This window comes from Leptopilina boulardi, unplaced genomic scaffold (genome assembly GCF_019393585.1).
Source record: "Leptopilina boulardi isolate dan_hultmark-lab unplaced genomic scaffold, ZJU_Lbou_2.1 LbouV2_372, whole genome shotgun sequence".
Classification (NCBI taxonomy): Eukaryota; Metazoa; Arthropoda; class Insecta; order Hymenoptera; family Figitidae; genus Leptopilina; species Leptopilina boulardi.
In genome coordinates, this window is record NW_026137943.1 from 1,369,260 (window position 1) to 1,383,009 (window position 13,750).

Here is a 13,750-nt window from a genome sequence, read left to right on the forward strand (position 1 = left end):
TTCACTTCACTTCACTTCACTTCACTTCACTTCACTTCACTTCACTTCACTTCACTTCACTTCACTTCACTTCAGCGTCACTTCAGCGTCACTTCAGCGTCACTTCACTTTACTTTTGCGTCACTTTAGCGTAACTTCAATTCACTTCACTTTTGCATCACTTTATCGTCACTTCACTTCACTTTACTTTAGCGTCACTTTAGCGTCACTTTCGCGACACTTCACTTCACTTCACTTTAGAGTCACTTCACTTCACTTTAGCGTCACTTCACTTTACTTTTGCGTCACTTTAGAGTCAATTCACTTCACTTTAGCGTAACTTCAATTCACTTCACTTTTGCGTCACTTTAGCTTCACTTTAGCGTAACTTCAATTCACTTCACTTTTGCGTCACTTCACTTCACTTTAGCTTCACTTTAGCGTAACTTCAATTCACTTCACTTTTGCGTCACTTTAGCGTCACTTTAGCGTCACTTCACTTCACTTCACTTTCGCGACACTAAAAGTTGACATTTAAAAATGAAAAAAAAATTAATTTTCAATTTTAAATAATTCTTTTACGAAAAATCCTCATTTATTTTGAAAGCTAAACTTTCATTAAGGGGATAACAATTAGTAATTCGTCAAGTATCACAAATAATTTCAAATGAAAGCTTTTAAAAAATGGAACGTTGTTGTTAACGAAACCACAATCGGGAATTCTGATTATTATCATTCATTATGTCCCTATCTGCTCTCAAAATGTGGTTTAGTCAAATCGTACCTCATTTTCATTGAATGCCGCTTGGGGCAAAATCGGTTGCAATGTGTGACGTGAAATAATGGATATTCCATTGTTCAAAACGAACTGGAAACTAGTAAAGCTAACTCTTGGCTTTTATTATATATAAGCAAAATCCCGCATTTATAAGCCACTTAGTCTCTTCAAACTATGCTGTCCATGCTTTATAAAAGCATATTATATACAAGAAAACTCTTTTTTCATTTCTCTTTATATTTAAGAAAAAAAAAAAAAAGAAAATTCCTTTCAAGTTCGAATCAAAGAATAAATATTACTCTTACTGTTTGAAAGTTAAGATCGATTGTATATTCTTGATTTGATTTAAATTTTTTATCAAGTTCGTTCAAAAGAAATTCTTTAGAAAAGTTTCACGGGAAATTAATTTAGAAATTATTGAAGCGAATTGTCTTTTTCCTTATTATAGAAGAATATTGACTTTAAATTTAATATATATATGAATTATAATTTTTAAAAAATCTTACTTTTGGAAAATTATTGTAGAAAATATTTTTCATAATTTAATTAACATCTTTAGTTAACATTTTGATAATAATATTTTCAAAAGAAAAAAAAATGGCTTCATATATATTTCAATTCGAGAGGAATAACAAATCATGTTTCCAAAGTAAATAAGTATTTTTCGGGGAAAAAGGTAATTTTTCACGTAACTCTACGTATTTCCAATTAATTTTACGAGAAACATGTTCCTTTTAATCAAACAAATCTTTGTTTTCCCATAGGGTCAGAATTACATTCCTTCCATTCATATGATTTTTTTTTTTTTTTTTTTTTGATTAACTTTTATTCTCACTGGAAGTAAACATACGTTTAATTGACTTAGCCTTTTGTCATTAAATTTGAGGGTTTTAGTTTAAAAACCTTTGTTTTTTTTTTTTTTGAATTTTATTCACAATTTTTCCAAGTGTAAATTATTTCACACTTGCATAATTTTTTTTTTTTTGTATTTTAAACAAAAATAAATATTTATTTGACTCTTTTATAACAAATATATTTTTTTCCTACGTGTTATAAATTTTTTTTTTTTATTATAACTTGAAATTTGCGTTAAATAAAAAAAAAATGTTCATTTTATTAAATATATAAATTCGGTGGTAAATTGGATTTTTGTTTTAATTTTTATTTTATTGAAAAATATAGTACGTTTTAAATTAAAGTCATGTAAATCGAATTCGTTTACCTTTTTTTCTTTTTTCATTTATCACAGCAATTTTATAAAATCAAATTGGTTTTAGCACTTAACCTTTGTGCGTATTTGTATTTTACTCATGTATACATTTTTTTTGTTTTTTTATCTAAAAAAAATAAAACCAATCACAATGAAATCATGTATAATACTTTGTTGCACATGAACTTTACATTTAAAATTTAAACTCATTCCATTTTACTTGTAGATTTTTTAAATGTTTATATTTATATGAAAATAAATTTTTTTTATTTTTGTTAAATCTATAGAATTAAATTCAAAACAAATGTGTTTATAAAAAAAAAATATTTGTTTTTTCTTTTCAACATAAATTTGTTATAATAGAATAAAAATAAAAATATTTAAAAATTAATTAATTATTAACTATATTGTATTTTATTTATATAATGATATATAAATTTATTATAAAAATGTATTATTTATTATATATAACGTACATTATAATACCATAATGTACAAAGTGCGGTAGCTCGAAAGGAACCCAACTACTAAAGTGAATCCCTTGTGTTTTTCGCTTCAGGACATTTGACATTATTGCCAGCGACAGCGAAAATCACTTACTTTATCTTGCCATAGGTTATATACTAACTTTTTAAGAGCAACGATTGTGAAGTGTGTGTTAAAAATCAATAAATTTTTAGTAGCCTCAGAAATGGCAAAATACAAAATATTTGTTGTTTATAAAAAAAAAAAATTCAATTATTTATGCCATAAATATAAAAAAAAATATATTTCCTTTTTTAAATGAAAACGTGATTTTTTTTAAATATCTGTTTAAACGAACACAAATTACTTTTATTTATAACTTTTTTTCTAATTTAACATAAAAAAAGTACCAATTGACGATTATTTACAAAAAAAAAATGTTTATAATAATGCTATAAAAAAAAGAAGAAAAAAAATTGATAAAGAAATTTTTAATGTTTGACGAGCAACAAAAAGCTTAAATTACACATAAAATATAAGTACCACTTAGTTGTTCAATAGAAAATTTTATTACCATTGGAATTTTAGAATTATTACTTTTTTTTACGTTTATTTCCAATAACAGTTTTGAATAAAAAAAAACAAGCAATAACAAAAAAAAAAAATGAATTAAAATTTATTTTTTTGTATCTCTAGTGGAATTTTATTTTTCTCTGAAAAAAGGGTTTGGAAATTTTTTTTTATTATTTTTAATAAATAAATCATATTTCAAAAATTAATAATTTTTTTTTTGGAATATATTCCTTTTTTTGAGGGAGAGAAAAAAATTAGCGTTGGCGTGGAAATGACATAAAGGAAGGTACTAGAGGATGGTACTAGTGATGGAACTCGATCTCGTCTATCCATCTCGAAACTCGGCTTCCCAAAACGCAATCACACGATCGGGTAACTTCCCAATCTCGAGTTAACGGCGAGTGCCTCTCAACCTTCTGCCTTCTTTACTATAGAAGAACTCCTTTTACCTCACCTTCTAACCTTCTCTCTACCTATATCATCCACCTTCCAATTTTCCCTTTGCCCTTCTACCACACGAACTTGGAAACTCTTGGAGAACCTCTACTGGTCGAATTTCACATTTCAGTCGAATCTGGTTACACACGAACACAGGTATAGCCAGCAGCACTTTGATTCTTCGCTAGATCGCATTTAAATAATGGCTAAGTTGGTCAAAGTTGGCCAAGTTTAGCGGGAGAGAGAGAGAGAGAGCAGCCTCTAGCAATCCCAAGGCACTACTCAAAGTGCTTGCAACTTCTTGTGGACAGAGGGTGTATTCGGAATTCGAAATATTAGAATGTCTGCTTTAAAAAAAAATTTTTTTACTGACAGAAAGGAAAGAAATGTAAAAAGAAGTTTAAAAAAAATCATATTTACCATATATAGAAAAAATATTCCATTTCTATGTGAAATTGCAAATTATATGAGAATTAATAAAGAAATATTGTGTAAATAGAATAAGCCGTAGCGTATCTATGGGACGCTGTAGGAGAGAAAAGGATAGTGTCTAACTCCTCCGCCTGTCCTTTTCTAACTGCACCACTGCGCAAGCGTCTAATTTCACAAACAAAAATTGCGCGCGCTTTTTAAATTCCACGGTGCGCCAGAAGGAGGTTTAAATAAAAATGAATTGGCACTTAAAAATTCTTTTTGATTATGGTTCTAAGATGAATAAAAAACATTTTTCAATAGGTTTTAAAATCAGCTTACGTGCCCAATTTAAAACAAATTGAGTTTTAAACATTTAAAACTAGTATTTTATGAGGAACCAGAATTTATTTAATGTATACTTATATGCGTATAGATAATAGATGTTTTAGATTTGGGTTCATATAAATTTATTAACAATGAAGTTATTTTCTTGTTTCGTTTTTATATTTATGCATTAAGAGTGTCGAACGATATCTAAAATTTTTTGGCAAGAAGAGAGCTTTAATTATTGCTCTGAATGTGAAATAGTATTGATTTTAAAATACTTTTTTCTCGAAACACGAACACTTTTAACAAAATCAGCCAAAATGCTCATCTTATAAATTTCCTAAATCCAAAAGACTGTACGAATCCATAGAAAAACATGATTGCAAAACAAAAAGTAGAAAAGTAATCTAATAACAGCTGCGACTTTGTGCGCCCTGCATGCTGCTGCCATCTGACGGCGGCAGGAGGTAATGTACCTGTCATTATATTACTTTTCGTTTTGCAATCGTGTTTTTGTATGGATTCGTATAGAACATTTAAAATTATTTATTTCCAATAATTATTTGATTTATTAGCTCTTGATTATTAATTTTTTAAAATTCTTCTACTTATTTAAATTGATGGTTTTATAAAAAAAAAAAAAACCGGTTTTTTGAAAATTCGACTGCATTTCGAATAATTATGGAGCAAATTAATCATCTATGGAGCTTAATATCTGGTAGAGTTGTAATTCGTTGATTTGTTCGGAAAGAAACGCGGCTGCTAGTTCTCGGAAGTTGCTGAGAAATGAAAAAGGACGAAAGTTACCAAAGAAGGAGAGGGGGTAGAAAGGGAAATACGTTTATTAAGGTCGCAGGATTTGAGGGTGGTATGGTACAACCGGTTAGAGGAAACGGAGTTAGTGGAGTGGTGATGGTAGTAGAGACAGAAAGAAATATGTTTATCGTCTCGGGTTAAAGAAATGCCATGAAGAAAGGTACAGTAAGGTGTATATATATATATATGCGAAAAGGAAAAACGCAAAAAAAAGTAACCAGGGTCGTAAAAACGATAAACGTTTGCCACACGTGAATTGAGAAAGTTGTGCAACAACTGACTATGTTGATGTTTATGAAAAGATATAATAATAAGTTTAAATCAATGGCAAAAAATATTTTTCTCTCCTGTTAATATTTAAATACATTTATAAAGAACAATAAGAAAAATTCATAAATATACAATAATTAAAGAAAAAAAATTAAAATAATTTTTGAAAATAATTTAAATTACATTTTAATTTTCAAATTTTCATTTTTAAACAATTTATAATTCTTCATTTAACTTTTCTCATTATATTAATCATTGATAATTTTATTAACAATTGAAAACAATTATATATACATTTATTAGGAAAATAAATCAAGTAAAAGTTTTGAATACATTTCGAACTTTCCAATAGAGAATTGTCTGAAGTTGTTCAATAATCGGAAATTTGTTCTAAAATGGAATATAATATATCTAGAATTGTGAATTGTTCTATAAATTTTGTAGAAATTATAAAATAATTTTTTGTTATTTAAAAATAAATAAAGAAAAATTTTTTTATTGCATAATTTTGGAAAATTTTGTTGAAAAATCTAATTTTATTTTTAACAAGGAAAATATAAAGTTTTGTTTTTAATGAATCGATAAAGTTACTTAATTTCATAAATGTTAAATATTTTACTAAAATATGATAATATTAAATTAAATGTAAACTTTGGTTTGCAATAGTAAACAAGTGAATTAATGTTTATTTTGTACAACTAACCAAAATGTAAATTTTATTCATGTTTAAAATATTACTGAAAGCAATCAGTATAGACATTATAATTAAATGAATTTGTACTTAATATTTGATTATATTCATATTTCATTAGTTTATTAAATTATTAATATTAATTTTTTAAATTTTATACATAATTTTAAATTAAAATTTTACTTCATATGCAATAGTTTATAATAATTTATGATTATTTGAAAATTTACTGAGAAATAATAATAAAAAAAAATTGTAGGTTATTTAAAAATGATCCGTTTTCTGAAAATAAATTTCAATTTCGAGGTAAAGCAGTAAAATTTCATACTGATATCAATATTATATGCAAGTAGTGAAATAAAATCTCATGCAGAAAAAGCAATAACTTTTTTTTTTTTTTTTTCTTTTTTTTTTAATTTCACCATCCATGGTATATAATTTTTTTACAACTCTAACTTTGATATCTGAGCTTTGAAGTGTCTAATAAAAAAAATTACGATTCTTCTGTTTAAGGTTTTTTTTTTTTCGCATATAGGGCTATACACACTGCCAAGAAGTTTTATATCCAAAACATCATTTGCTTTCAGAGCCTATGTTTCAACGATAAAAACCGCGCTTTATTATTCAGCTCGACTATATAACGTCTAGCTTGTGACTATTCATCAAGTCTTGAATTGCTGCCCATTTATCTAGATAAAATAAAATGAGCTTGAAATTGACCTTCCAGATCAATATAATCTGTCTCTATCGTTATTTTAGGGAAAAAATATTTTATACTTAGAGGGGTGAACACGTAATTTCTAAATATCAGATCGCATTTAGTATTATTTTTTTTTTATTTCCTTCATTACATTTACATCCATCATAAAATTTAGATTTTATATATATATTTTTTTTTTTTCAATCTATGACCTGAATAAAAAGTAATTTATGTTATTTTTTAATCTTTAATCATTGACTATTATTTATTTTAAGTCAAAAATACTTTTCTCAAATCATACTAACTGGAAATTAACCGGAAAATATGTGAAAAATATTTTTTTTTTGATAGAATGTTTTCCTGGAAGAGGAAAAAATTTAAAAAAAACTAATTTCAACCCTAATAACACAAAATATCTTGGGATATATTGATAATATCCCACAGATATCCTAGGGATGTCCTATGGATATCAAAAGGATCTCTTAAGGATATCCAAAAAATCGTCGGTTTGGATATCTTTTGGATATTCCATGGATATCTGAGGATATCCACAGGATATCTTCTGGATATCTCTATAGACTCTCTATAGACATAGATATCGTCAGGATATCCCACAGATATCATCAGGATATCCCATAGATATCGTCAGGATATCCCACAGATATTTTCCGGATATTCTCAGTATATCTTCTGGATGTCAAGAATATATTCTCAGGATACTGTTTTTAAAGTCATTATGAGATTAATACGAGTGAGAATATTCTGTGAATTAAATTTTATATAAATAAAATAAAATGCAACTTGTTTTTTGAGAAAGTTGTTTAATTTGACAAATTATTAACTAATTTTTTTCTCATTCGTGATTCATTCCTGTATTCATATGCTTAATATTGTCAGAAAATAAATTGTCTTTAAACAATATAAATTCTTCCCCGCAAATAACGAATAACTATTAATATTAATTATACATTAAGTGCATGAGTTTATTTAAAAACTTTGAAAAATGCGTTTCAAATCTTCATTTAAAATAAATTAGAAGCTCATAAGATTTTTGTTTTTATTATATTAATTTATTATTCATTATATTAGCTTAACAATTTTAACCTTTAAAAATATATGTTGAGATATTAAATATTCCGTGAATATCCTAAGAATATCCCACAGACATCCTGAGGATATCCTGAGGTTATCCCATGGAAATCCTGCGATATAATATCCAATAGATATTTTGTGGATGTCTTAGGTATATCCTGTGGATATCCTATGGATGTCCTGTTGATGTCCCACAGACCGGCGGTTTGGATATCCTAGGGATATCCTATGAATATCCCAAGATATCCTGGGGACCATTCTAGGATATCGACCATTGATATGGATATCCTATGGATATCCTAGGGATATCCTTTTGTTATGAGGGAATAATTTCTTTCTCATTTATTTTATTGCCTACAATTTTTTTAAAGTAGAAAATACTTTTCCAAAATCATACTAACAGGAAAATAAGTGAAAAATAATTTTTTTTTGTATAGAACGTTTTCCTGGAAGAGGAAAAAAAAATTAAAAAATTAACTTTAAATAGAATATCTATCAATTTATTCAATAATTTGAAATTTGAAATATTTTAAAAATATGAGAAATCATGTATTGAATGAAATTTTCATTAAAAAGTTTATTATTATTATTAATATCTCGGAAGATATAATCTCCCAAGGAGAAGCTTCACTCTTATTGATATTGCTATAAACCTAAGATAAAATTAAATGACTTTGAGTTTCAGTGCGTGGGATTAGCGCTTTTCTTAAACCCACTTCTATCCTTTGACACTAAAGGAGTTTCATAACATTTATATTACTAATCTTCATATATAAAGTAAAGTATCTTTTTTCATATATATATATATATATAATCCCAGCAACACAATTTCCGTCAAATGTCTTTGCCTTCTTTTTTATATATTATACCGAAACATGACTTTAGTTGAATCATAAAAAATTTTTTTATACATTTTCATTTCTCAAATATTACTCAATTTAAAAATAATAACCAATAATACTTTTTTTATATATATTCGATATATAAAACAAAAAGTTCTTTAATTAAGATATTTAATTTAATAATCTTATTAAAAAAATGCGATGCTAGAAAATTTGTAACCTATTTTAAAAGTATTTATAACATTTATTGAAGCACAGTTGACATATTCAATAGCTATCTATAATTGAAGATAATTTTTTTTTTATGAATAAATTCTCGTAAAAGCAAGGTTTATTATGCGGTGAAGGTTTTTTTTTTTTTTTTATTGATTATCAATTAGCTGTCATTTATTAGTGAATATATCTTGTCAGGTGCATATGGATGAGATAGAGATACTTGATTGAGTTTGATATGAGGTCAAAAGCTCTTGATTTTATGTTGGAATATCAAGCTCAGATCACATTTTGTGCTTTACTGTAAAGTTTTGTGAAATACTATATCAGAACGTGACGTATAACATGATATTGCAAGTAGATAGGGGGAAAAGCTTTGGTCAGCCAACCGCTTGAAGCGATACGCTTGATGCTCAAATTCTGGATGAATATGGTTTTGTGATCACCCTACATAGCGTTTTAATCAAAATGAAACGACACTAATTTCATTCTGATAATATGCAAAAAAAAATAATAAATAATCCATAAATACTTTATTAACAATAAAAAATAAATAAATAAACAAAAAATATTAACAAAAAAATTTTTTTTTTTCTTGTTTCAGGAGAGCCATTTTGACAAATCCAGATCTAAAACCAACGACAGAATGGTATAAACTATTGGAGAATGATTTTTGGGGGACTCCTCTTAATGAAAAGGGTTCACATGGTAGCTATAGACCATTTTGTGTTGCTACATTCAGAATCAATTATCTTCTCGGTGGCCTTGAACCCCAAGGTTATCATCTCGTGAATATTATTCTTCATGCAGTTTGTACAGCTCTCGTTGTTCGAATAGCAAGAAAGGTATAAATCATTAATTCTTTTTATCGTTGAATAAAAAAAAAAAAATTATTATCCCACAATCAATATTCAAGTGATACATGAAATATTCTCTGTTAAATCAGTTTAACAAAAGTTATTTAAAAAAAAAGAATTATTAATTTTTTTATGATTGAAATACGAAAAATAAAATTTAATTTTCACTTTTAAAAGTTTGTTAAAAAAAAATCTCCGTTTCTCCTATTAATTATTACAAAAGTTAATTATAATATTTATTTTGTTTTGTGGCTAATAAGCCAATACAAAGAGGTTATCGCAGTATTAGTATTAAATTTAAATAACAAAATTATATAGTTACATATGTAGTTAAGCTATTTTTTTTTCTAGAACGGTTTTCATGAATAAGTACAATTTTTCGACAGAGTTGATTTTTGGAAATTCCAATGTGTTTAAAAAGTCTGTTTTTAAATTAAAAATTCATTAAAAAAGTGAATTATTTAATGTTCATTCATAAATGTATTGCATTTAAATATAAAATTTAATAAATAATTCATTGTCTCATTATTTTATTTCTTTTTTGAAATTCTTTTTTGCAAAAATTCAATTTAATTATCGAACGTGCGGTAAGAAGAAAAGTAATTAATTTTCCTTTCGATCATTATGATTGTGAATTGCTTTCACAGCAATTGTTTGCCCCACATTGATCTTTAGCAACTATGCATTATTCACCAGTGTTCCAATATTAGAGAAAATTTAAAAGAAATAAATATTTTTCGAAGCATTCGAATAAAAATAGAGGAGAAAAATGAAAATACAAAGAATGATAATATAAATCATATATCCAGGAATTGAAAAAGAAATAAAAATATATAAAAGATTTCAATATATATATATATATATATACATACAACTAAGGAAAAAAGCCCTTATAAATTTTAAAGCTATACAAGTAAAATCCCCTAATGTTTTTTATATTGGCTGAAAATATTTTCACATTTGTGATGAATGAAATGGCACTTTTGAATTTTTCTTTTGTTGACATTTGCAAGAATGTGTGAGGGTCAAGAAATATTCAATATCACTTGCCTTTTTCTTCCCTTTGTGAGGGGTTTTTTCTTTTTTTTTTCATCTCTATGTCAGAGATAAAGTTTCTTGAAATAAAAATGATTTTTTTTCCCGTTATATAATATACATGACGTCTATGTGAAATCTAAACACAATAATCTTTGTTCAAATACTTTATCTTAACGTAAAAGATCGATGTTGAATGTAAAAGTCGTTTTATATACATCGTTAATCAAAATAGCACTACTATGGAAGCGATGAAATTGAAAGTATAACTTATGGGCAACAGACCTTGTAAATTCTCACCACTGATGTGTCTTTTTTTTCTTGGGGAATAAAAAATTATCCAAACCCCACCAGGGTTTTCCAAAGGGAAAGTTATGAAATTAATTTTTTGCCACCATGTGCTTCCCGTTACGTGCAAACAGTTCTGAGAGATGATGTTTATAAGGCGAAAGGGAGTTTTTATTCGAGCGTCACATATGGCGACATTCCTTGTTCTACAAAAGGGTATTGGATACTTTATGGTCAAGATATTACAAATTTCCCTTTCTGATAATATTTATTCCAAGATTCACCAATGAATGATTTTTTCCATAAATGGATTTGTAACTTTTTTTTGGAATTGAAATTCTTTTTTATATTCCTGTTCTGTTTCATAAAAAAAAATAAAATAAACGCTATCGAAGTAGTGATGTAATAAAAGTATGCAAAAAAAAAAATTTTGTACATCTATATTTTATTTAAATTCTCTAAATGGCTTTCGTCACAAAACTTCTGTAGGATTTTTTTTTTTTTATGAAGAGATTACAACACTGCGCGAATCGTTTTATCAGGCAACGCATGCTGGGTATATAACTTTGTTCGATCCTTTTAGTGATTACTATTCTAGCGCCCTAGGGTGCAATCTGGCTTCACAAAGTAGAAATTTACTGCTTTCGATTGCAAGTAAATGGAATTTTCCTTTAAAGTACACGTCGAATATGTAGATCAATTTACATGTAAACACCTTTGACGGACCTAAAAATATTATCCTATAAATGTTTCTTTTTGTCAAAGTGTTCCGTTAGGGAAATTTTGTTTTTAAATTCAAAATGTATATTAATAAAAAAAAAAATTCTTTTAACCTCTAAGATTAAATTTGTTAATTATCACCCACTAATATTTACAGATACTACCGGGGCATACATTGGCTCAAGCAATAGCTGGTTTACTTTTTGCTGTACATCCAATACACACTGAAGCTGTTGCCGGTATTGTTGGTCGAGCTGATCTTTTGGCCTGTCTCTTTACTCAGACTGCATTTCTTGCATACACAGCGCATTGCGATCAAACACGATCGCTTTTACCACTGTTGTTCACCTTGATCTCAGCAGTCTTAGCTACTTTGGCTAAAGAAACAGGAATATCATCATTGGCTCTCTGTCTCCTGTGGGAATTCTGTCACAGCGAACCAAATATTCGCAAGGTAAGATGTGATTAAATCCAAGGGACTAAACACACGTATACATATAATTTAATTAAACTCTAAAATCGCCAAATGCTTAATGTTTAGAATTATAATGGAAAAGAAATAAATTTGAAAAATAATTAAAATATTAACAAACTTAATTATTTATTGTGATATTTCTCAAAACTGATACAATCAGAGTTAAATTAGGTTAATTTGAATTTATCGCGCTAAATGTAACCTATCGCGGAAGATGTGTCTGTTCCGGAGGTTACCTTGATTCTGTTAAAAAATAGACATCGTAGGTACATTGTAGTTCGTGAAAATTTGGCAACATTGTATTTAAATTATTTAAGAAATCTGGCAACTATGGATTTTTAGAAAAGAGGAAGATTAGGTAAATTTGTTTTCATTAGGTTTGGTAATGGAAATAATGCAGGCAAAAGGATCGAAGCTTGACGTCATAAAGTAATAAACTTGGGACGGTAGGATTAGGCACATCTGCTAAATCATAAAATCTTCAAAAAACGTGACAAAATGCAAGTATATAGAAGTACCAAAAACCTGAAAATATTTGACAAAATTGTCGAGACCAAAAAATACTATCTGGTTTTAACATCTCTACATCGATACCTAGTCGTAAAATATTTTATTTACAAAAGAATTTCAATATTTCTCAAATTTTTGTCACCGAAAAAAATCAAATAAATTTCAAGCAGATTTCTCTTTTACATTGAAATTTTTTGTTACTCCATAACACTTAATTCCTCAAATGCTACATCATTAAGGAAACTATTCATGAAAAAAAATATTATATTACGAAATTAATAAGAATTTTTATTACTTCAATAGTAAAGACGCATTATTTATTCAATAATTTTGTAATTATTAAATAAATTACCATGTGAAAATAATTTTAAACACCTGAATCAAAACTAAAAATTTTGAAATTGGATTTAGCTAATTAAATCCCTTAAGCACTTGATGTATAAAAACTTATTCAATCAAAATTAAATTATAACAATTATTTTGAATTTTAAGATAAAATTATTTTATAATTTTAGAAAATCCTTTAATATTAAATATAATGAATTTTAAAATTATATTAAACCTCTAAATATTATATAGTTTGTCAATTCTATTCACTGTTCTTTACCCACTACAAAGGGTCATCTATCATCTCCCTATAATATATCATTCTGCATAGAGACCACAACAAGGACAATAGTTCCTAAAGTGATCTCTATATTCCATCTAAACTACCGTTTCCAAACAGCTACTAAATCTACTATAACAAATTGTATTTAATTAAACTAAAAACTGACAACAGAATTACAAATAGTTTACTTTACAAATTATAGAACTGTCAAATGCAAATCACAAAAAAATTCTGTAAAATAAAATAACTACTGACTCTTGATATAAACAAAAGTTGTTACAAAAAGTGGTAAAATGGCTTTTCATTTTTTTTTTGAAAAACAGTTAAAATACACGAATAAAAGTAAATTCTTTTGGCAAATAAATTATTATTTTCAAATAAAAAGGAGGAAACCACAAAATATTTAAGCTAATTAATGTATTAACCTGAACAAAGCTCTCTTAGTGA

The 13,750-nt window shown here is 26.9% G+C and overlaps 2 protein-coding genes across 2 annotated transcripts in view; both read left to right on the forward strand.

Moving 5' to 3' along the window:
- LOC127287721 (uncharacterized) overlaps positions 1-13,750 on the forward strand; it is a 277,776-nt gene that overhangs the window by 70,109 nt on the left and 193,917 nt on the right. The gene's annotated exons all lie outside the window — the stretch shown is intronic.
- Positions 1-13,750, forward strand: part of LOC127287715 (protein O-mannosyl-transferase TMTC2) — a 127,010-nt gene that overhangs the window by 38,802 nt on the left and 74,458 nt on the right. The window contains exons 2-3 of the mRNA XM_051314797.1: positions 9,413-9,653; positions 11,866-12,162. Coding sequence (XP_051170754.1) covers positions 9,413-9,653; positions 11,866-12,162 — 538 coding nt within the window. The remainder of the gene's footprint in view (positions 1-9,412; positions 9,654-11,865; positions 12,163-13,750) is intronic.